This window comes from Carassius carassius, chromosome 47, assembly GCF_963082965.1.
Source record: "Carassius carassius chromosome 47, fCarCar2.1, whole genome shotgun sequence".
In the NCBI taxonomy this organism is placed as follows: domain Eukaryota; kingdom Metazoa; phylum Chordata; class Actinopteri; order Cypriniformes; family Cyprinidae; genus Carassius; species Carassius carassius.
Window position 1 is genome coordinate 1,438,621 of NC_081801.1, and position 26,636 is coordinate 1,465,256.

The window sequence follows — 26,636 nt, forward strand, 5'->3', positions numbered from 1 at the left end:
ATAGATATTTAATGTGCATTATATATAGTGTGGACTCCGGTCTGTCTCACAGCAGAGTATTTATTTGTTTGGTTCATGTGATTCCAGTCTAGTTTGCAATTGGTATGAAAGCAATCTGGCATACTATGCAGAATTTGATGACAACAAGCTGAACTAGTGACCTAAAAACGACGCATTGAATGTCTTTGTATGGCTGCTTTTCATCACAGAAGTGGTTCACTGTTCAAAAGATCGGTCAATAAGAAAAAATATTATGTGTGTGTGTGATAGAAAGAGATACGTCTCTCTCTCTCACACACACACACACACACACACACAGTCCAGAGAGTCCCTTTCCATGAACTCAGATCTCTCCTGGGGCTCATTTTATAAGAAACAGCCTCTGAAAATAGTTTCTGAGTTTATTTAGCAGCATAAACACACACAATGACGGTTTCCCCATGAGGCTTCTGAGCAGAGCATGACAGAACAAGCCCAGGTTACTGTATCTTTCCTCCAGATGAACAAATCTGACATTATTACCACGTCATAAATAGTATGTAGTATGCAGTATGCTATACTGAACATACACACGGTCTTTAGTGAGGAATTAAAGGTTGTCCAGCACTAGATGGCAACAGTGAGTTCATTTACAGCTGAGTGGACAGAATCTGTGGTCCCGCATTCACTCCAGCCAATCAAGCGCACTCTTACTGTGACTATGGCATTGACTACGCCTCCAATGACCAATCAGAAGTACAAAATAACAGCCGTGTCTTTGTTACACAATCAATAGCCTCAGTGGCTGGAGAACAGCTGATAATCTTCAGGATAATAACACCCACACACACCAAATCAATAAACCTAATCGAGTGATTACAAAAGACTGCAGGAGAGAGAGAAAAAGAGAAGGCATTGTCATCAGTGTCATGTTTAATTCAGCAGGAATATCATTAAAATATATTGTGTTATGTTATTATCATTAATATAGTATTAATAGTTTGTTTTAATATTTTGAGAAGTTGACTAGAATTAAAACTGAAGCTAAAAAATTTAAAAAAAAAGTTACTTAAATGATAACTGTAAAAAAAACTTATTTAGGGGTAATTGAGAACCACAAACACACAAAAATGTAAATATTAACATAAAATAAAATAAAAACAAAGATAGAACTTAATTCAAAATATTAATAAAATATAATACCATCTCAAATGCAAAAATAAAATAATTATTTTTGTTTTCATTTTAATTTTAGTTAAAATGTTAGTAATATTGTTGTGTTTTTGACATTTTTAATCTTTTAATTAATCTTTTTTCTTTTTCATTTCAGTTTTAATTATTTGACCATATATATATTTGAGTGGGGAGTAAGGGTATTATTTAAACAAATACAAAAAAAGTAAAAACAAAAAAAAAAACTTGTATGTAGTAAGTAATAAAATGAGAATAAAAAATGGCAAGCAATGGCACAAACAAATACAATAACAAGATACAAATGATATAATTATTACATACATAATTTAGTATGTATTTGGCTTTTTATCAGTGGGAATCAGTAGAATTAAGTGCAATCCCACACCGAAATTCAAGCACTTCTTTTAGAAACAAAAGCACACGTCTTAACTCCAGTAGCTTTGCTGTGAGTGTGTGGTGTTGACAGTGAGAGCGAAAGGCTTAACACAATACAGCTCTGATTAGATGGACCGATTACACACAATCTGCAACAACAGGCAGATCTGAACACCACCACCCATATGGGTCCATCTCATATCTGAATTAAAAACATTCATAGCTGAAGCTGATCATAGCTTGAGCAGTGATTCAGGCTGAGAGGCCTGTTCCAGGAAGAGCCATGTGTGTGAGTCACTATCAGAGAGGGGTAATCCTTGAAGCAAGAGAAGGATGAATGAGCAGGGAAATACGTGTGTGTGTGTGTGTGTGTGTGTGTGTGTGTGTGTGTGTGTGTGTGTGTGTGTGCGCAAGAGCGAAACCCCCTCTTCTTCCCCTGGTCGGCAGAAATCAGAAGCACGTGTGTCAGGGTGTGTCCATATGACAAGAAACACTTCTGCAAATGCAGCAGACAGATACTGAAAGACCAACACACAAACACATAAGGGGTGGAATATATAGCTAAAATATTAAAAAGTATTTTTGACAAAAAAATTTTTTAAAAAAAGGGTTTTATGAAATTTTACAATTATTTATAAGCACTTATTAAATTCATCTTTTTATTTTCAAATTAATACAAATAACAAAGTCATAATATGTTCATTTAATTTTTTATATTTTATTCATTACTTTTGTTTATTAAATGATAAGTTATTTGTATATAATACATTAATATTTATTCGTTTAGAATTATTTTATTTGTAAATGAATGAAAATAAATTAATATAAAAAATTCATTTAATTCATTTTAAATACTAACTTATTAAACATTTATTTAATCTTATATATAATTGTTTTCGTTTATTTTGTTTATTATGTGTGTGTATATATGTATATGGATTTTTTTAATTTTAATATAATAAATAATTATTTTTGTTTATAATAAGCAGGGGTGCACATAAGTTTAGGGTCTGGTTCTCATGAGAGCACCTGGAGATGTGACTCATTAAATAAAAATATTAAAATAAAACTATTATTAATTATTATTCTTATTTAATTATTAACAATGATAATAGTATTATTATTGCATTTATTTATTTTATATTTTAATAAAATAAACAAAATAATAAAACAATCGGTGTGATAATACTAGTATAACTATTTTATAGTACACTTAAAAATACAGTGCCAATATTAACTTTAAATATATGCACTGCCAGGTTTAGCACTTGAAGCATGTCAGTGATTGAAAGGCCAGTTTTGCATGTTGCTCTGAAACCAGCTTTATATATATTCGGATTGGAGCGTTTCGAAATGCAATGGTTAAATTAATATTCGGAGTTTCAAAAGCTTGTTTTGTTCTTTGCACGCTTTCTCTATATAATTTGTTGTTTGAATAATGGTGGACATTAAACATTACAATTAATAGGCCTAATGTAGACCTACAATGTTTTTATTTAACTGAGATCACACTAAATAGTTTCTGTTGTATTAAAAGTATTTCCAAAAAAATTCAAAAGCATCTCCCCTGTTTTTTTTCACAAATCGCACCCTGTATATACACATCTAATGACACCTTTTTCATCGCTTCCCCTCTTCAGCCTGATTGTTTTCGTTCTTCTTCAGTTTGATTTCCACCACAGCAGTTTTCTGTCCTCACACCCACCCAGCGCACTGTCTGTACCTGCCCACATCCTTTCTCTCTACAGTATTTTACTACAGCTATGCGAGTGGTGCGCTCACTCAGTTATTATTGAACTGCTGCATGAGATTTAATGCATGATCAACATTCATTGTTTTTATTTGCATTTACATAGGATTGTGTTTGTGACTTGAACTGACCGATTAATCTAATAGGTCACAAAAACAACAACAAAAAACTCCAGTTTTCAGTCAGAAACCAGACAGATAGTCTGGCTGCATGAGAGAAGAGCATGCTGGGTAAAGACAGACACTCACCCGGTGTTGCTCGATTGAATCGATCCACTGGTTGCGGTGTTCTGGGTCCTGAGCACGTAGATACCACACGCTATCATTGACGCTGATGTCCATCCGGCACTCGTCAAACTCATGAGGCTACAGAGACAGAGAGAGAACACGGATTAGATTGATCATCAGACATCATTACTAATGATATTTGGACATTTCTAAACAAGGTGCTTTGGGTGAGAGAGGGATCCTAGAATCCAATCTGTTGTTGGTTAACCAGGACTATTCAATACTAGACAGACAAACCACAACCAAAAGAAAAGAGAGAGAGTCTGATCCACAGATCCTGCTGGGAATTAAGATATATTTCTCTCTGAAAAAACACTAACGGCACTCAAACAGTGTGATATATTGCACTCCTATAACCCAGTGTTTATTTTATTTTCCCTCCCTCTATCTGTAAACACCCAGTATGTCATATTTATAATGTTGGTATTTTTATTTAATATAATTTATTTTAATTTTAACTTTTAATCATTCATATTATATCTATTTTTATTAATATAATTAATATTACATTTATTAAATTAGTGATTAATTAATTTTCATTATTTTTTGAAATATTTTTTAACTTTTTAAATTATATACTTATTATAATTTCTCATTTAAAAAGGAAAACCTTAAATTCACTGAGTGACTCATTAGAACAATTCAGAGAACAGATTCAGATCAATTACTCATGAGATTAAAATAATCTTACACAACCACTTCAGGTGAAGTCACTATTTATTTTTGTTGGTACCAGCAACCACAGAGAGCAATGCTATAAATATATATATATATATAAAATGTAAAAATATTGTTTTCACTCACAGGAAATGACATAAACCTTACATGAGTAATAAGTCCTTTCAAAGACACATATCATACTACATCAACAGAGAGAGAACATTAGAATAACCCCAAATGATTTGACAGACACCTGGTCTTGTGGGTAAAGCAGGGGGCGCTCATCAAGCCTGACACTAATCACAATATGAAGAGGCATGATGGGATGACACATGAGGACTGAAAAAGGCTTAAATGAGACTGGAGACAAAGCTGCATGTGTTTAAAAGGAAGGAGAATAATCACTCACATCTGAGCGAAGATGATTATCACTTATCACACCACAAAACACAACCACAACAACAAACAAACACAGAGTGCCAGAGGCCTCAAACAGTCTTTACATATAACAGCATCTTCCCACTACAAACCCAGAGCTCAATGGAAAACTAAGCGACTTGTTCACAGCGTGAGACTTCACAACCCAGCAACGTTATGCTGTCTTATAAGATGCACTTGCGGAGAAGGCGATCCCAGAATGCACTGCAAAGAGCTCAGTTTTGGTCATGTCTAGAGGTCGACCGATATATCGGTCGACCGATATATCGGGCCGATATTTGTCATTTTTTAATATATTGGCATCGGCCGATATCCGTGTTTAGTAGCGCCGATTTAAAGTCAGGCATGTCGGCGGGCAGCCCCGTGTTATTGGTGCGGTGGAAAGTGCTGCTGCTGCCACTGCATGTGAAGCACCCCAAGCCAAAACTTTTGGAAGATTCAACAGCAGTCCTGGGAGATAAAGGTAGTCAGAGAATTTCACTCTGTAAATGGGGTGAAGTTGGCAGCTCTAACAAACACTGCAGCATGACGTTACCAAAGTAAACTGTCTATTACGTTCTCTTCCCTCCCGCTCACAGACAGCAGCGTGCTCGGAGAGACAGCTGTCCTGGAGCTGCCCAGAACAGTGAATCACATTTGTTCGGAGGCATGGTTTGATTCAGACAATAACCAGTTTTCCATCTAACTCATTTGTATTTAGGGATGTCAATATTCGATAATTTCCATGATCGATCGTCGTTTAAATTAATGATTAAATTAATTACTTTAATGCTTCAAAATGCGTCTGCAGCGGTATTATTATTATGTGCAAAAGCCACTTGGAAAAAAAGCTTTCTCACCCGAATTAAAGGGGTTTTAGTCTGAATAAAATGCTAGTAGCAGGACTGTAAAATGAATAGATGTGATTATGATCATTTGATAAAATGAAGAGAGCGCGCCATACGTTGGAGATCATTTTACTTTGTTGACTGTTTCTCGTCAAGGAGACCGGTGAATGCGCCTCTTTAAATGGTTTCGTGGTGCTCGTTGTTGTATTTTAAAACGCATCTGCAATACTTTCAAATGACACACTATAGTAGTGGTGCAACGGATCTTCATTGATCCGTGATCCGTTCGGATCAATATCTTCGGTTCGGCACACACGTGACCCACGGATTGATTTATGAAAAAAAAAGTTGCGCATGTTTAGTCCACACTCAGTGGTCATGGCGAGCGGAGGAACGGAGGAGCTTGAACGCCCCGCGCATTTTGGATTCCCTGTCAGATATAATGATGAGGAGAGAGGTTAGAGTGAAAATATTGTGCCAGATCTTTATGAACAGGAGAAGAAAACAGTTGTGGATGAACTATCCTGAGCATCCTCTGTTGCGCTCACGACAGACGGGTGGACGTCCAGGGGGACGGAGAGCTGTGTGATGATAACTGCTCACTTCATCACAGCACACTGGAAGATGAGAAGTCGGGCTATTATGTTAAAAATAAGATATTATGTGCACTTTAAGTTGATTTCATATATTTTAATTTAATAATTTAATGTTAATAAAAAAAAGACAAAACGTATGTTTATTTGTCTTGGCCTTTTTTTTTTTTTTTTTTTTGCTGATCCGAAAAATGATCCGATCCATACGAGGACGAGCGAGCGCGGGTTTGACTAGATGTATTTGGAGGTTATTGCTCACGTCTCGTTCTGCACATATCCAAATGTTTCCATATTCGCAATGTATCTGAATGTTAAACTATAATATTTTTTATTTATTTAATGTAAACTAGACGATAAAGATCATCCTCTTCACATGAGCAAAAACGTCCTTGGCATCACAGCAGAGTGGACCGGTATACTACGGTCTATTTAAACTGACCAGTGTAACCTTTTAAATGTTTGGTTGACTGTACTTTATTTTAATAATGAACAGACTGCGATGTAAGTTTGAAATTAGAATAGACTTTAGATGTTCTGTGTCATTATACCAAACACAAATGTTGCTGGTTGCTAGTGTGTTTGCAGCACTACTGTTATTTATTTTTTATATATTTATTTTTTTATATTTTTCAGATTTTTATTTTTAAAATTGTATTTATTTAAATGTATATTTAAGTTTACATTTATGTTCCAACAAACTTGAAAAATTCTACTTGATAAATGCTCTAAAACTTTTATGTAAATGATTGACTTTTATTTATATATATATATATATATATATATATATATATATATATATATATATTACCTGTTTTATATATTTAATACTTGGTCAGTTTATTGATTTTGTTTGGTTAACTTTGGATACATTTTTTATTTTAATACCGTGCAGTGCACAAAATTAAGATTCGAGAGATGGTTCAAGTCAGTGCTCAATAAATGATGATAAGTTTAGAAATGTTGTGCATCCACTTATTATTAGTGTGACATTTTTGCATGCAAATGAAGGGGAAAACTTCAAGATATCGGCCCTAAAAATCGGCAGCACATATCGGCCATCGGCTGACCCTGACCTCTAAACATCGGCATCGGCTATAGAAAAACCCATATCGGTCGATCTCTAGTCATGTCTGTTGTGCATTTACAATGACCGTGTTTGAAAAACGACTGGAAAATGTCCGTTTAGATTTAGGAGTGCTTATATTTGTGGACTGGCGCGGGAACATTCTCCTGCCTGTATGGGAAAAGTGTTGAGCAGGATTCTGGGAATGGAAAATCGAGACATGGTGGGCAATGCAGTGGACCCCGAGAGGGTCACTCACAGCGAGTACTGAGAAAAAACACTAAAATAAACACAAGGGTCGTCACTAAGGGACTGACTTAACCTGTAAGACACCATCAGTTGCATGCCAGTGTACACAAACACACACATCACAACACTGACACACAGCACCTTATTTAATACTTTTATGTATTTTCCTCATTATTACTTGTTCTGTGTATAATGCTTTGACAATTTTGTATTTAAATACAAACATGGCAATTGAAACTTACATGAGACAGACAATAATGGAGCCTGTGAAATGTACAGCACTGTGTCAACAACTAAATGAAATGCCACATATACAGCATCGTAATAATAGGACAATAATCAACACATCGTGTGCGGCAACATAAGAATGATGCATTAAAACACTGTACAAATACACACAGATGTATGGCTTTTGTACAGCTACATCAATAATTTATCTTAAAAAAAATAGATGCATCCAAAGTAAATACTAAAACAATAAAATCTGATTATTCATTAAAATTATGCAAGTCAGAGTCATCTATGGTTTGTAATCCTTTTTAGAAATCTGCATAATCAGCTAACTTCAATTATTCAAGCTTATAGAAATACAAGTGCATTTACGTACAGTCAGTCATTTGATGCTAAAGTTTAATTTGTTGCACAAAACAAATGGACTAAAAAGCTCTCTGTTGCCTAATTAAATGTGCTTTATAGGCAGTTGACAAGAGTTTTACAACATCTTTTAAATTATTCAATGTGCCACAGAGCAAACATCAAAATGCGCCTGAAGTTCACTGAAAAATGGTCCGCAAACGGTTCCCAGGAGTTTTAATATTTTGGTGATGGATTTGTTTCGGACAAACATGTAGCTTTTCCTTTCACAAGATGTTAACTGATGGACTGGAGAGGTGTGGATTAATTGTGGATTATTGTGATGTTTTTATCAGCTGTTTGGACTCTCATTCTGACGGCACCCATTCACTGCAGAGCATCTATTGCTGAGACACTGATGCAATGATACAATTCTCCAAATTTGATTAAGAAACAAACTCATCTACATTTTAGATGGCCTAAAAATTTTTTGGATGAACTATTCCGGTAATGTTTTCTCTTGGTTCTTGGTTCTAAATAAATGCAATTTATAGTCCAGTGCAACTTATATGTTTTTTTCCTTGTCATGACGTATTTTTGGACTGATGCGACTTATACTCAGGTGCGACTTATAGTCCGAAAAATACGGTACTTAAAAAATCATGTTCATAGTAGCCACAACCTGACATTTTGAGATCTACATTTAAAAAACAAATGTCCCAACTGTTGCGGCGTATCAAAACAAAAACCACCATGAGGATAATGTGTCCGGGGTGTGAAATAAGCACAATGTGCCGAAGTCCACACTTGAATGTGATTAACCAGCAAATAATGATATCAGGAGTGGGTTAGAGGTGGGTGTTAATGCTCACAGATAATGGGTAAGTGGCTGTTTACTGAGAAATTCAGTCTCAGATCTGTGCTTTTGGAAATCAGAAACACGCATTCAGCTTGAACAAAGGAAACACTAGCCACACTGACCCACAGATTAGGACACAGGATGCAAAGGAAGACAGCATGTCATATGACCAACTAACCCGCTGTTATTGACAGGTTAAAGAGCATTTATGTGTGACTTTAATGTCCAGACAGAGTCTTGGTTAGAGCAAATCTAGGAGGAAGGAAGTTGAAGACAGGAGAGATGAGCAGCGGGACTTTAAGACTCGACCCCGGGGTCACCAAACAGGAATTCATCAGCTGGAGGGCACAGGGGAGCAAACTTCCCGTTTCAGACAACAGGACAGTCGTACACACCTCTCTTTTCCATCTATTTCAGATCGACACAGCCACTTTTTTTCACTTGTTCCACCCTTTTAAAAATATCCAAGATCATTCCCTCCCACATCCCTGTCTCTCCGCGCTGCTCGCACCTCCTCCTCATTTCAGCATCGGTTTTCTTTACAGGACGTTTCAGGGTTCACTGACTGTTTGATCTGTAATGGAGCCCGTTTGACACCTTCACACACAGATTCACGCAAACACATTTTAACAAAAGCGATTCTGAAAGCCTGAGGCACTCAGCGGCTCCGACAGAATTGGAGACAGAATCTCTGCAGTGACTGCCTCAAGATTTAAAGGAACGAAGCACAACAAAACATCTCCAGTCGATCTTCACAATCGCAATAATTCTGTTCACCATCCATACTAATCTAATCTGTTTATGTGATGTTATTAGATACCGATGACACAAAAATGTAAATGTTCTAAACATTCAGTTTATAAATGATAAAAAAATGAATTGCATGTAATGCTAAAAATTTTATATATTTGATACAAAGCCCTTATGAAAAAGTTACCCGTTGTTGTCAAATATATCATATTACTGAACATAGGAGTGCAATTAAAAGAGGTAATACAACCAATTCAGCAAGTGGCCACACCCTTAATTATGCAGAACTTTATAAATAAAATTCAGCCCCCTCACAGTTGTCATGAAGGGCAAAATTAGCTATATAGACAAAAAAAAAACACTTTTTGTACCAGGCTGTAAACATGTATTTTCCTGCTGTAAAATTGGGCATTTTAACATGGGGGGTCTGAGGGATTGGCTCTAGCGAGCAGTCAATGAATTGCAGTTTAAGTCAAATAAATATATATTTGTACATATTTGTTGATTGCCAATTTGAATCTTGGTTTTGTTTGTATTTTTCAAGAGTTTAGCTCTGATGAAGGCTTGTGTGCCAAAACATGTTTGCAAAATAAAACGTATTTCTTCCAGCTTCAAGATTCTTTAATTTCTCTACTCCACAAGTGCTGCTGGTAGGGATGCTCCAATTGATCAGTTAGAGATTGGTATCGGCCGATAATCACATTTTATGACTCGATCGGTACTCACTACACTTGGCCGATCTCACGAACCGATCACAATTTGATGACGTCAACGAGTGACGATGTACATGATGCATGAGAACACAAATCATTTGAAGCCACAGAAATGTCATCGCCGGTGTGGAAAAGCTATAATGTTTTGAGAATCAAAAAAAAAAAAGCTATTTGCACACGAAACCATCAAAAAAAAAAAAAAAAGTTAATATTTGCATCATTTATGATTTATTTTATCCACCCCAGAAACCACTCACAAATAATCAGAATGCATTTTTTATTACCCGACCTGTGGAAATAGGAAAAGCTAAATATATTTTGTCTGTGTAAATCAGGACTTACTGAAAATGCTAATTCATTCCCTGCCAGCAGGAGGTGCTTTAAAGCAGGAAAAACAGAGGTTTCCTCAATAACGGCAGCACTGGGCTCACAAACGCTGCTTTATCAGGCATATCATGCAAAATGAAATGAAAATGACATTGAAAATTTTCTAAAGATAGTCTTCCTTCAGAAATGCAGTGATATAAAAACACCCGCACCTCGTTTTGATTTATAAACATGCAGTACTATATATTTCAAGTCTTATAAATCTATACAACAACTTTGAGATATTAATAATTTATAATAATTCAAAGATGGTGTGAAATGTGCGCCACTATCATTACTAAACGGAAATGCAAAAATAAGAACTGTTTCAAAAATTGACTGCTGAGAGGTTTCGACAAAAAAACAAAAAAACACATTGCTGGTCAAATCAAGAAGAGGAAGCCAGAATGCACCATTGGTTTCAGACATTGAGAGCTGCTTGTGTCGTCTGTGCAAATGCAAGAAAGTACACTAGTTTATAGTTAGTTTGTGTTTTGATCCCAACAGGTCACGGCACAGTAATGATTTCAGATAACAACTCTAGCCCACAGTTTACCATGTGACAGAAGGTGAAAACATGCACATAAAGGCTGCGAAAGCCACTTGATAGTAGGGATGGGACGGTATGAAAATTTAATATCAAGATTATAGTGACTAAAATTATCACGATTATCAATATTATCACGGTTTTGTTGAAACGAGATGAAAGTGTTCAAAAATAGTTGATGCTCACACTGAAAACATTTCAGCAAGTTTTATATTTAATAATCAACAAACAACTAATAAAACAAGCAACTCTATGCACTTAATTTAAAGAAAGATTAAATTCTGTGGCATTTCCTTCGTTACAATGAAAAGTGTAGAAGCATAGAAAAGCATAGAAAAGTCACTGACTCGGCATTCCTTCTCGAAAAAAAACAAAAAAACATTGTGCGCTGCGCTTGCGTCAGACTGTTGCTGGCTGGACATGATTTAATAGTGAGTTATTAAAACCGCGATAATCAAACACGGTTTTAATGATAATTCATTTTTAAACGATATTACTAACCTTCAGCACATTTTATCACGGTTATCAATAAAACCGGTTATCGTCCCATCCCTACTTGATAGCTCTCCTCTGAGTTTTAACAAAGCAATCTAATAAAAAAAAGCAAATGCAAACACACATACACACAAAGTCATTGACATTTTAAAATGGACTTGACTCCCTTTCTCTACATTGGGAGCTGTATCTACAAACACCTTGCCTTTATCAAATATTCAGCATCCCAAGCCCAAGACAAGTGTGTGTGTGTGCGTGCGTGTGTGTGTGTGTATGTGTGTGTGTGTGTGTGTGTGTAGTGAAAGCAATGGGCATTGCTGTTAAGTGATATTTATAAACTTAAAGAATTAGCTTACTTTATAAACACAGGCAGGTGTGCAAAAAAGTACATATTTACCACATCTTCGAGACATGCATTCATGGACAGTTTTAGAAATGATTTAACTTTCTGAACCACAGTTTTGAAGACATCAAAACACGTTTTGCTGTGTCATTTCTGAATATTGGTTTACACTAAAAGCTTGACCTCAGTTTGAAGAAAAAGTGTTCCTGTGGCTCAGTGGTAGAGCATTGCATTAGCAATAAGCTGTGGGTTTTCCAGGGAACACATGTTAAGCAAAATTGAGAAGTCACTGTACTGTACTGTAAGTCGCTTTGGATAAAAGCCTCTGCTAAATGCATACATTTAATTTACATTTAAAAGTAATGCATGCCTTCCTGCAGCAATGGTCTGCGATGACAAAAAGTGTCAAAGCTGTCGTTTTATTTCAAAAGAGAGCAGTTTCATTTAATGTCGGAAAGGCTTTTACACACCTTTACTGAACCCTGGTGACTGCTGCCACCATAAAAACAGACTAACTCCTTTTCTGTTAATGAGTGATCATACAGCTGCTGTTTTATCACAAAACAAACTACTGTTCTCATGTGGTGAGACACCTACGTGTAAATGATTTACAAATAAAAAAAAAGTGTCATGTAAATGTTGGAAGATGATAGAATAATTTTCCCGTGTTGGGGTTCCACAATAGTTTGCGTTTACAGTAGTGTTGCACGGTGCACCGATACTTCAAAAGTATTGCGATTCTCGGAAATTAAAAACGTCACGATTCCTAAATTTATTAGTATCGATACTTCAAAAAATGACTGCGTTCCAGATTTGTAAGAGACGTATTTGATGTTGGTGTGTGAAACGCACACTTCCAGTGCCTCCCTATGGACGTCTGTGTTTTTTCTCAAAAAAACACTACAGTGAGATGGCTGCATTAGTGGCTTTACTAAACTGATTTGGCTTTACTAAAATGTGTGCATAATCGCATTAAATTGTTTAAATAAGTTGTTCAGATGAACAAAGCACGAGGTTTTCTTGCATAATTAACATTTTAATTGTTTGGTCAGACAGTTCATATATAATATTCACATTAATCGAGGATTAAACGTTGAGTTATGTTCTGTATGCTAAATATGAAAACGAGCGTATCTGCACAGCACCTATAACTGCGCTTTGTATCTGCTGATTGCGGATCGAGTTTTACATGCTTGACTCACTGACCCTGTATACTCATTAGAGCTGAAACAACTAATCAATTAAAATCGATTATTAAAATAGTTGACAACTAATTTAGTCATCGATTAGTTGCTGAACAACTTTTATTTGCCGTAAGCGGGTCATTTCATGCATATTTTAAATCTGCGGTGACCAAAGTGTGGCAGTAATGAGCCACCGCAGGTTTTACTCAGCCAGTACAGCAGGAGAAGTAGCGAATAGCCAATAGCTAGCCTCGTTTATGTCACGTGCTTCCCGAACTGCGTCTGCAGAATTCAGCGAGATGGTGGAGACAGACGGCAGTGGAGTAAGCTTGAGAAAGAAAAAGAAAGAAGCGGAAGATAAAATTAATCAAACGAAGTCATCCAAAGTGTGGGAGTACTTTACTTTGAGCCTTCAAAAAAGTAGAGTAACCTGTAAATTCTGCACTACTGAACTGTTTAAGACTTTTATTTGTGCAGATTCTCCAGTACAATGTTGTTTGCAAATGTTTAGTCGTAAAAGCTAATAACATTGCTTTTTAACAGTTAACATTTAAATATTTACAAACATGTTCTGTGATCAGTTTGTCGTTTACCAGTTCAAAATGCAGCCTAATTATGACTGAATGAGAGAGGTAAATGTATTTGAAATGCACTTTTTATTCACTTCTCTTTTTCACACAGCAGGTTTTTTGTGTCAATTTTTTTTTTTTGGACAACCTTCTGATGGATTTTACTTTAAAATGTGAGTTCCATTCACTTTCCATTCACAGCATAAGCTATAAAGCTGTTTCCCATGTATAAGTTGTTTGTTTGCAGGAAAAAAATAATAAAATGCAATGTACTGCAAATTAATTCTGTTTTATTCTTATTCTTCGTGGAAATATTTTCTGAAAGATTCCTTAAGCCTTGTTCGGGATGTTAAACTACTTTAGGAGCCCTAAGGACTGCCATGGTGAAAACATTATTTGAAATCTCCTTGTGAAATTTGCTAGAGTATGAGTCAGTGTTTTGATTGCAGAAGAGTTCGACAAAGGATTACTAACACATAATAAAACAAAACTCCAGGTATCTTTTTGATGAGGATATGACCATGCAAAATGGTTAAAATCTCTAAAAAAGTCTATGTTGAATGAAAAAATGGGCAAAACTAAAATATAAGTACATAAAGATTAATCGTAAAAATAATCGACAGGTTAATCGATTATCAAAATAATCGTTAGTTGCAGCCCTAATACTCATTCATTTCGTTCATAAACTAGATGTATCAGTTCATTCAACTCAATCTCGAATGAGAAGATCTCTCGATCTCGTTCAGTGAAGGGCATATGGGTTCACTATATTCTAGGGCTGTAGCTATCCAATATTTTAGTAATCGAGTATTCTACCAAAAATTCCATCGATTAATCGAGTAATCAGATAAAATGTGTTTTTGCTTAATTAAAGTGCAATATTAATTATACAAGAGAAAATAAGACTCCTGGGTCTCTTAAAATTAACAACTAAGTTTCCTTTTTTATTTTTTAAATGCATAGAATGCAATGCATACATAAAAAATAAACATTTATTTAGTACCCATTGTTTCTCAGTCTGTACTTGTACTGTGAACAATGACAATAAATTTGACGGTTGAATAAAGTGCATTTAAGTGCCATTCAGTTGGGGTTTTAAAGCATTTTCTGAGATGCACATTAAACACATAAAACATTAATTTAATTTATCTTTTAATTTTTGGCAAACAAAGGGGATTTACTATAAAAAATAGAACATGGAGGAAATGTTGTTTGATTAAACCTTAAAAAATTTTTTTTTTTTTTTTTTTTTTGTAGTAGGCTATAGGGCTGTCAACGAATATTCTAAATTCGAATATGTATTCGAATAGTTTTAAAAAAACGAATTTCGAAGGTGAAAATTAATATTAGAATAAAAAAAAGTGAAAAAAAACGTCCGCGGTAGTAGAGGCGTGGTTGTCTGCTTTGCGAGTGGGTGCGCTAGCGCGCCTGAGGGTTCAGGGACAGGTCACAGGAGTCGCACTGTCTAGCACAGCATCACTGCTGAAAGTTGACGTGTCTTCATGGAAGATGACAGCAAGTGCAGAGCCCAACTCGACTGCAGCAGAGAAAGTGAGGTAAAATTGGTGACCCGCGAGATAAAGTTGTATGCAAGCTATTTAAGATACAGTTAGCATACCATTCGATCACAAGCAACATGAGGTCACATCTCAAAAATGTGCACCCAAATGAGCATGGCATTATGTGTGGAACTCCAGCTAAACAGTCACGTCTTGATACTTAACATTACTTTGCTTCGCCCACCACAAGCTCTTTGTCTGCAACACGACAAGAGTCCATAACGGATAAATAAATTTCGTTCATTTGTAAGGACATGAGACCGATCAGTATCGCTGATGGCTTCGGGGAGGCTTCGGGGAGTTCAAGCAATGGATCCGAGGTTTGATTATTTATCGTTTATATAAGTTCCATGTTTACCACAGCACAGCTCGCTCGGAGCATTCAATCCCAGTTCTATATGCTGTAAAACTTCAATTAATATTAATAATATTTGTTTCAATCACTGAATGAAGCCTGCTATATTTGGGGCAACAGTCGCGACCTTAAATTGCTTGCACAAAACTCTTAATCAGCACTCAAAATGTGTTTGTTCATTTAAACCATTATGCGCAGAGAACGTGAGGGTGAGAGAGCGTGAGGTCTGCAGTCTTGGCCATTAGTTGATTTCCTTGTTTTTGTGTAATACATTGTCAAATATGTTTAAACTTAAATAGACTACCTATACAAGTAGTTATGTCTCTTTGTATTATTTTGTCCTGTTATTGACGTAATGCGCATCATTGACAACATGCGCCACCAGATGTTCGAATATTCGTGTTTTTTTTAGAGGGAATATTCGAACGGCATTTTTGAGCAATTTTGACAGCCCTAGTAGGCTATGAACATTCTGCTGAACAATAGTCTTTAACCGGACTTCTATTTTGACGGGTTGACGTACCTTTACAGTTCTGTATATGTGATGTGACACTAGTTTTACTCAAATCAAACGGTCAAATGCTTATGAAGTGACTGTCAGAGCAGTTCTGGAGATGTTGTTCATGTGTTCACGTTCTTATTTAGTGAGAGGACAGAAGCTGAAATCACCAGAGCGTCACGTGCGCTTTCGTGTGTTTAATGAATGAAGAAGCGCTTCTGCACCATTCATTAACAGAGACACAGAGAACATGCATGATTCATATTTAAACAGACTGTTCCGGCTTAATATTTACAGATCAATATTGTCAATATTAGTCAATTAGTCAATATTGTGATTTGTGCACAAGTGCAATGACCTATTTTTGATTAATTCATTCAAAATTTGGCAAATTCCGTGCCATTCCGCGTTAAACTGTAAATTCCATTTTTATGACTGTATTACGCGATTCCCTCCTCGTTTTCTGCATCGCGGAAATCATAGGGCCCTAGTTGCAAAAGAATCTGACATGAGATTTAAAATAAATTAAAAGAGGCTTCGAGGCAGAGGAATTTGCCTTGATCATTTATTGTAATCAAGTTACTTGAGGAATCGTTTCAGCCCTACTACATTCAACAAATCACATGCTCCGTCACATCTTGAGTAACTCTTTGACGGGATTAAACAGTTCACAGAGCTGTTCACGAGCCGCGCATGCGCTGCTAAATGCGCCGAGCTCACGCGCTGCTGTGGAGGGAGGAACTTCACTGAATGAGAAATGAGAAAATAAATTGTTCTTTATTTGCGGGCTGGGGCGGGCCAAATAATTTAATAAAAGCGGCACCCTAATAAAAGTTGGAAAAAACTCGACCCGCGCATCACTAGGCTGCATGTGCAAGCCATATTTTTTATATTTTGATATTTCATATTTTGTTAAAATATTTAATATATTTGCTGTTCATATGTTCATTTATTAGTGTGTTATATGATTAGAATGTTGTCCTGGTTTTAAAATAAAGCACAGCAATGATATTTGAGAGTGTATTATCCCTTTTCAGGAAAAGTATCGAAAAAGTATCGAAATCACAATTCTTGACTAGGTATCGGTATCGAAACAATTTTGGTATCGTGACAACACTAGTTTACAGAAGACTGATGGGCCTGTAACTCATCTGGTAGCAGTTTTGATCAGGTTTTCTTGTGGTTTAGGTTTTTATAGATGAAACCGGTTCTGGACTGAGAGCAATCAGAGCGATATTCAGCCCAAACCCACATGAATGATTAAAAAAAAATTATAATAATAAAAAAAACACAGGAGAATGCACACAGAACCTGAAGGTTTGGACACCGAAGAAAGTACACACATCCTCAACAGGAAGACCTTAATTCGATCCATTTTATGTCTAATGAAACCATTAAAAAGAAACAAAAACAGTGAGGTCAGAACAATAGAGTAACTTGATGCAAACTGTTTCCACATTCAAATCACCTTTACAGTTTCTGCTTTTCCTCCCATGGTTCTTGATCTTTATTTCTCTTTTACTTCTCTCCACTCACCCAACTACCTTCAAGGGCTCAACATTAAGGATTTTTCTGCATGTTTTACTTGCTCTATCAATATTGTCATTGATCCCACAACAAAAAAAGGATCAAACTGTTTCAATAAAAGCACAGGATGAACAACAAACGGTAAGAATGGTGTACTGGCCTTTCCTCTACTGCATTTATCTGTAAACTCAGCTCTACTAAGAACTTTGCCTGTCCTGACATGAGCCAAAGGTTGCACTTTAGATCCCACGGTGGCATTTGCAATAAACCGCCCTGCACCAGAACAACCTGTACCTGCACACCTGTCCTTCCCCATATGCCTGATACACAAGACACTGAGAGAGCTACCCTTTGCTTTTGTCGGATCATGACATAGTCCAGGTCCAGCGTAGCTCAAAGAGAAATTGAATGTTTACGGGCAAAGCTTCAGGAGAGCTTAGCAAGAGAGCATTAAGCAGAGAGAAAATCCTGCTCACTCGAGGTTAAACTTGGCAGACAAAAGCACAGTTAAAGTTCAATACACTGTGAGCGCTGAAAGATGTGTGATTTGGTCGCCGTATTGATGTTTTTTTTTTTCTTGGGCTGGATACAGTACAACACTATAAATTGAAACACAGAAAAGAACCTAAACTACCTGCAAACCCAACCATAGGATAATGTCCAGGACATGACTTTGAGTGGTTTTTAGCATGTTGCAATATAATTGCTTACTTGCCCAAGTCAAAATATCTGTAGGGTCTTTCTGTGTCAACTCGACTACAGTTCCTTGGCTAAAAGATTATATCACAATATCTTTAATACTCCTTAAATAACATGCATACAAACTTTGGGGGAAAAACTCAAGTAGTGTTTTTTTTTTTCCATTTTTGAACCGTCACTATTGGCATATCATGCAACTAAGACTACCAAGTCAACAGATTTTACAAATAGACCTACCAATCTCTGTGTAAAATTAAAATAATGATGCTGCTATTTTCTAAAGTCATTTTCACCCCCTGTAGTTTGGCTCCAAATCTCAGGTGAAAATTGTCATTTTGACATTGGCCTTTCTTCAGAAAAAAAAAAAACATTAACAACATCAAAAATTGACTGTCGGTGAAGACGCTGAAATTTGGTTGATTTAACATCGAACGTCCTTGTAGCATAAACTGTGCAGGACAAGTTGCACGCTATATTTAACAAATTAGCAGATGTTTAGGGCAAAAATGCCCCCAAATTCAAGATTTAGATGCAAAAAAAAAAATCCTGCACAGCTAAATCTATTTTCGGGTTTAATGTGAAATTTGAAAAAATAAAAATAAAAGTGTTTATTCCAGCATTGCATTCAGATCTGCTCATGTTGCATCCTATTTGTATGTGTTTTTGTAGTGTTGTGCATTATAATCAATCATATTATGACATGTATTTGACCTTAAAGACAACACAGATGCATTTAGTAATGTAATCCTAAAAACTAAAATGGTTGTAAAAATGTTGTCCCTTCATGGTGTTAAGTTTATTCGAATCACTAACCCGAAGTATGAGAAATAGGAAAAGTATTGCTTGAGTTTTCATGTGAAATCATGCAATGGTAAAACAGCATGCTGGATTTGTTAAGTGTTGCTGTCAGACCGATTAAATCAGATTGAGTGTCTGTGAAATTGTTTTTGTCATCACATTGATTGATATTTCACAATCTGTCTCCATCTCCTGAGGTCTGACATTCACAAATCTAAACAAGTCCAATTCAACAGTGCAAGTGTCTCACAAAAAGCACAATTAACACTATTTCCAGCTTGTGTGCCGATCCGAATGCTGAACCAGCGAGACCCAATATTAAAGGGACACACAATGAGGCTTTCTGTATTTTAATCAGGTCTTCTTCACCTGGACGGTGTAATCCTCTTGTGCCTGCAAGGGTTAAGCCAGTCTGATTTTAGGGTGGTCCCAGTTGTGTGGTTTAAGTATGTGTGAGTCACATGTGAGGACAACATAATTGCAGGCAGGAAGAGCAGTGTGACACACAATAACCTGTTTTTAGTGAAGATTTACGAGGACAGATTGCTGCTGTGTGTGCGCTGAATCAATCTGAATAAAGCTGCATTGTATCCCATAATGGCAACCCAAGAGAAAGATTCGCTAAGAGAGAGAAATAGGTTTATTTGCACAATAAACTATAAAAAAAATAAATAAATAAAAAGTGCCCCCCTTTTTGAGATTACACAGAAAAGCACATGCTAATCCAGTGACCAGGCTGCAAAAAAAAAAACACAATGGTAAATTTATGAGGAACTATAATTTATGAGGTATATATTTGGGGAAGTCGTGGCCTAATGGTTAGAGAGTCGGACTCCCAATCGAAAGGTTGTGAGTTCGAGTCCCGGGCCGGCAGGAATTGTGGGTGGGGGGAGTGCATGTACAGTTCTCTCTCCACCTTCAATACCACGACTTAGGTGTCCTTGAGCAAGGCATCGAACCCCCAACTGCTCCCCGGGCGCCGCAGCATAAATGGCTGCCCACTGCTCCGGGTGTGTGCTCACAGTGTGTGTGTGTGTGTTCACTGCTCTGTGTGTGTGCATTTCGGATGGGTTAAATGCAGAGCACAAATTCTGAGTATGGGTCACCATACTTGGCTGAATGTCACTTCACTTCACTTATATATATATATATATATATATATATATATATATATATATATATATATATATATATATATATATATATATATATATATATATATATATATATATATATATATATACACATACATAGACACACACACAAACTAAATCACAATATTGAAAAACGTAGGATACAGAAAGGCTTAACTACGCACACAGGGACCTGCAGTGATTAAAACTAATAAGCATGGGGGAAAAAAAAAAACACTAAATAACCAAAAAATAATAATAATAATAACTGAATGCCAAACAGGCGTCAAAGAAGGCCAGTAGAGAATATTTATGGCTTATAAATTCTGCCAATTCACTCACCATTGGCTGATGTTAAAGTTAATTTTGGACTATAAATGTCACATTTCTGCCACACGCTTGCATTTAATACCAAAGTTAATATTTACGATTAACCATAATGGTTGAAGTTCAACAAATACATAGCTGGAAACCATTTACTCTCAAGTCTTGAAACAAAAGAGCCATTTTTCTCTCGCTCAAAGCCAAAATGCAAAGCATTGAATTAGAATGTCGCACACACAGCAGCGACATACAGCTTTAAACATGAACCACCTGAACGCAGGCCGAGCACACGGTCACAAACCTACCAAACCCTTCGATCGCCATGCCTGACTAATTCAGGCTTCACTTCCTGTATGTAATGTATGGTGTTTATTATGCTTTCTTATACATAAGACATATCAGAAAACACTAGTATTTTCCTCTCCCTGTATCTTCAGTAAGAGTTCTGGTTTAATCATTGAAGGACTAATGGTAAGAGGGTCACCATAAGGACTCGTACCTCTCCAGTGGTCTCCATAACTACACAACCTTCACCCTGTTTCCTCATTTTCAGTGGTGACGCAAGATAATATGGGCAGAGCTTGTGCGCTGCTGCAGCACATGTCGAAATCTGTGTGTGGTCATGAGTTAATCCTTAACGCAATGCAGGGAATTCTCATTTCATTCTGTTTGACTGAGCCAAATCAGATCATAAGCAATCAACCCGAAATCTGAGTATAATGCAAACAAGTGTCACTTGAGCACCTATAGATGCTGTATACACTCAGCAATATTTGCATTTATTCAGTTTAAGTCAAACACAAGATGTTGAAAGGTAAAGTGGCTTGCAGCTTCTGCAGGTGTGTGTGTGTGTGTGTGTGTGTGTGTGTGTGTGTGTGTGTGTGTGTGTGATTCAGCATGAATGGGGGAAAATAGGCCACAGTCTGTCTGTGCCTGGCCAGCTGCCTGTGGCAAAGGATTGTGTCTGTCCTCCGTCAATCTCTTTTCTCCTCTCCTCTGGCCTAAAAAGAGCGCTCAGCACATCTACTGCCTCAGCAATAATCATTTTAGATGAAGCACAACCATCATACCAAATCTAATTTCTAGAGATGCAGCAAAACAGACCCAGTTAACAAAAAAAAATGTTTTGCTAACGTTCTGGTCAAACGTTATTTCTGAGCTTTCTCTGAACATTTAAAATGTCCAGTTAAAAAATATTTTATGGAAATTTACATTTTATCACTATGTTTTTCATAATTATTATCAACATTATGGGAATGTTACTTTTGAATGTTCCCAGCACCATAAGTTTCAAAGTTACACAACTTTTTTTGACAAAAATCCAACTAAAATGTTTGAAAAAAATAAAAAACCATGAACAATGTAGAAATAATGTTATTTATTTATTAATTTTTTTGAGAATGTTGTTAAATACTCAACCTCACGGTAGAATGAACATTGTATTAACGTTGAACGAATGTTTGTGTTCATAACAAATTTCTAGATATGCAGCAATACAGACTTAACGTAGACTAACCATGTTCCATACACTTTTCGCAATTCACCGCACGCCAGTGACCACTCCTCCGTTGTAGAAAGACATACAAGCATGCTTGTGTGCTCATTCTCCGGGGGAATACCTATTATACGGTCTACACTTTGATTGATGTCTTTAGGACCAATAGTTTTTGAGAAAACTGGGGAAAAGTACCACCTCCGCCAGTGTACGGAAGATGATAGGGGTTAACGGTGTTCCGTACAGGCTTATAATGATGTTCCGTACAGCGCTCATAACTTGATTTTATCGGCGAAAGTTGACATGTAACTGATCAAAAGTGAACTGTTTATTTATTTTAACTGCAAGAAAACATAATTCCAATGAATATCAAAGATTATTACCTTTTTATTTGATTAAAATACAGGTTAATTGCTGCTTTAATAAAGGGCGCATGCGAGTTAGGCATGATTGTGTCGTGATATTAATTATGACATGCGAGTTAAGCATGAACCATGTGAAAGGTTAGTGAACATCATTTCCATATCTTTCTGAAGATGCAGAAGACGAGAAGGGAGAGTAATTTGCACTGATTAATAAAAAAAAAGGTTAACCAATGTGAAAACTTCTTAAAGTAAGAGGTCTCTGCTGCCTGTCTCAGGTGAGGGTGGCGCTAAGTGGTTATCGCCCGCAATCGATGATTAAACATTCCCATTTCAAAGCATTTATTCAACAAAAGGTAATGTATTTAACAATTTGTGATAACATAATATTCATTTAATAAAGGCTGTAGTACTGTGAGAAACATAAGTGGAATAGAAATCTATATTTTCGCTGCTCTAGTTGTCTTCCCTCCCAAGCTGAAGTTTTGAAGTAAATCTTCCCCACCGTCCATTTTCAAGCGCGGTTGGCGCAACGAGCAAACTTAAGGTCCTTTCACACTGGACACGATTTTGACGCGCGAATAATTCGCGCGATGGTTTTATTTTTTGATCAGCTGTTTGTGTAATGAGTGCTTTCACACCGAACGCGAATGTGCTGAGGCGAAAAAACGACTTTTATTTTTTTCGCTTCGATGTCGATTTTCTTTTACTTTTGAGGCGACAAAAAGGCTTCAGCCAATCACATACAAGGAAAAAAAGGTGACGTCACAGCAAAAATGACGGATCTTCTGATTACTTGTGTGTGTGTTCTATGGGCTGATGTTTTTAAGAGGACAGCTCACCTTAAGCAGACTGCCAGACGCTGCTCCGGATCAATTGGTTCCCTGAAGTTTGTGGTTTGTCTCGTCAGATGCGGTGCCACTATCTGAAGGAGCTCCTCGAATTGTCCCACAGACATCCGAAAGTAAGTGCGGAACCGGCCATGATAAAGTTTTAGCTCCTGTACAAGATTGGCATACTCCCCTTCAGACTCTCTGTTCTTTAGGACTGGGTGCACCCAAAACCTTCTTTTCTGTCTTTTAAAGAAAATGAAAAGCTCGTCTTCACTGGATGATGATGTTGAAGTGTCCATTTTCTCAACTGTCGGCGCGAAAGTTTTGGAATGTTGAAGCTCTCTGAACGTCACAGACATCGCAAATTCGCGTCGCGGCTGATGTGAATGGTTTTGACGCGAACTATTCGCACGCGAACTATTCGCTTTTTCGTTTCGCTTTTTCGTTACGCATCCGGTGTGAAAGGGCCTTTACTCGAATCTTACTGAAACAAACAGCAGATGGGTCTCTGTTTAGATTGGGGGTGAAAGAGAGAAACATAAGGATGACACAGATATATAGTTTATGTACGAACTGTAATTATTTATTCTGCAATCGGCGCTAAAACGTCACCTGTACAGAACATCGTTTTGTACGGAACATGGTTAGTCTACGTTAACTATCAAAAATATGATCCAAGTTTCCATTATATATGCTTTAAGTTCTAAATATACTTACGTTACCATTAAGTTATAAAAATGTTATTTCTGAATGTTCAAAAGACCCAGTTTCAAAACAAAAAAAATTGCTTATTTGAATATTAGAGAAAGCATTTAGGAAACAATTTGTTTTAACATTATGCGAATGTTACTTTTAGCATGTTCTCTGAAACAGTTTTCTTTAACATTTTAAGCCCAACAATAGCACGATCATTCTACTAAGGTTATCAGACGAATGTTTGTTCATAACTTCAAGACAACCTTTAAGATCCAATAAACAACGTGATGGCCCAAAACAATCAGTGAAGTTTCAATAATGCATTAATTTCACTGAACTACAACATAAACAGGGCTATTAATATGAAATCAGATACATTATGTCTTATCAGGTATTAAAACATCACAATGTACAATATGCCAAAAAAAATATGCATAACTGCTAAGCAATCCTGAAGCTGGCATACCGAAAAAGCATCATGCATCCCACGTATTTCCATTCAACTACAGTTCTGGAGCTCCCAACATGACAATTTCCAATCTGAACCATTTCAAGCTTTTGTTTACAATGCACACCATCAATCTAATTTTGGCTCGGCTCAGAAATTCCCACGGCTGTCTGGAAGGATTTTTCCCTGGGATACTCACTGTGATGACAGCCTTGCTGAGACACAGGGAACCGCGACAGCCGTACTCGCGCTCGTCCTGGGATTTGTAGTAACTCAAGGTGTTGTTCTTCAGAACGACCCAGCGGTCCTGCCATCCGTGAATGTAGTTAGTCCACTGTAGAGAAACACAATTGCCATAAGAAAATAAAAGCTGTATCTAGTGTGCACTCAGATGACTAATAACAATAAAGAACAGATGCACAGTTCAATATAACATTTTATGACATTATAAATGCATAAATACATATCCTTCAAATGGGCGAGGGTTTAGGTCAATTGCATACAGTGGAATCACACACTAATCTCATGGAATATGCTCCTCTCATCACAAAAACAGATGATCAGCTGTCTGAGTCATGAGGACAGGTTTTCTCCTCTAATCCCATCAGGAAGAAAAGACAGATGAACTCTAGTAACCCTATTTAACTCCAGCTTCAGCCCAGAACCTGCTGCAAACCTTCCGTGTTATATACGCATGAAGAAAGAGATCCATGCATCACATTAAGTATATTAAAAAAAACAGTTTGGTTAACATAACATTGGGGCTTGCTGTCTAAAGAGAAGCATATAGTCAGCATGTAACGCTACTGGAAATCATCATGGAAAATATACCGTGATGCGAACAAATAATGATATATAATGATATAACTAATTCGCGCTTAATTTAATTAAGGAAACCCATGGGTCCGGACAGTAATGATAAACAGATCAGACGTAAAACATTGGTTATATTACGCTAATAGGTAAAATTGTTTAATTGTCATGCAAATAATATCACCATGCAAAGTATTATAACTAAAATTGGCAAAATTAGGACATTTTCTAGACAGGCTTCGTGACATTCAGCCTGACAGACATGCCGTTTGTTTACATCGGCTCAGGTGGAAACACGCACATAAACGCACGCTTTCCCGGTTCTGAACCCACCTTACTGAGCACCCCGCCAGATTCTACCACCCCTCCGTGCGGCCCTGGTCCCGGTTCGACGTCCAGATCCTCGTCGGAACCGGAGGAGTTCCAGCTCTGGCTGTCCGGCACGAGTCTGCCGTTAGGAAGCGGGCTGGAATTCATAACGAATCCCGACGAAAAACAACAACAACAGTAAAAAGCGGGCGTATTATCAGCGGCGAATGTCCGTTAGAAGGCCGCGCATCGAGTACGGTGTTGTTTCTCTAGAAAATCCCGACAATAAGCGATAAATGTGGAAGTAAACCGTCCGTGTGGTAATTTCACGAGCGTCTGAAGCTGACTGTTGAGGCAGCGAGAGAGACTCCCGCCCCCTCGTGCTCGCGCGCTCCCCCACTCACTCGCGCGTCGCTCTCTCTAAAAAAAAACGCCCTCTAAATCAAACAGCAGCTGCCAAAAGAGATTATCCTCAATCACAACAATAAAAATACGCGAAATACTCGAGAAAAAAAGCTAATTAGAATTAATTCCGCATTTATATTTTTTCCCCTCGATTTTTACTGTAACGACATCTTCGCCAGTGAAGGCTGGTGCTCGCCGCCGCTCTCCTTAAGTGCAGGGTTGCCAGGTTTTTACAACAAAACCCTCCCAGTTTCTCTTTAAAACTAGCCCAGTCGCGTTTCGGTGGGGGTTCCTCCAGTAAAAATCGCGTTCCGTGGGGTACAATAGCAAAAGAAATTTGGGCGGTGTTCCCCTTGGTTAAATTTGCACTACAGGGGCTAAATATCACGTTATTAAGGTCGCTTCAAACCGCGGACGTGCAAAACAACAGTGTTAAAGTAGCCCAATTCCGCGGAGCTGGCAACACTGCTTTCCAGCTCAAGGGGCGCTGGCTAGTGTATGACGTCATCAAAGCCTCATTTCCTTATATGGATACTTTTGCCCCGCCTTTCTTTAGAAAAGCTGGAC

The 26,636-nt window shown here is 37.1% G+C and overlaps 1 protein-coding gene across 2 annotated transcripts in view; it reads right to left on the minus strand.

Moving 5' to 3' along the window:
- LOC132130025 (ceramide transfer protein) overlaps positions 1-25,844 on the minus strand; it is a 38,228-nt gene extending 12,384 nt beyond the window's left edge. For both annotated transcript variants that reach the window (XM_059541606.1, XM_059541605.1), the window contains exons 1-3: positions 25,689-25,844; positions 24,742-24,876; positions 3,547-3,663 (exon numbers count right to left, since the gene is read on the minus strand). In XM_059541606.1, the coding sequence (XP_059397589.1) occupies positions 3,547-3,663; positions 24,742-24,876; positions 25,689-25,832 (396 nt within the window). In that variant the 5' untranslated portion in view covers positions 25,833-25,844. The remainder of the gene's footprint in view (positions 1-3,546; positions 3,664-24,741; positions 24,877-25,688) is intronic.
- Positions 25,845-26,636: the final 792 nt, after the last annotated feature.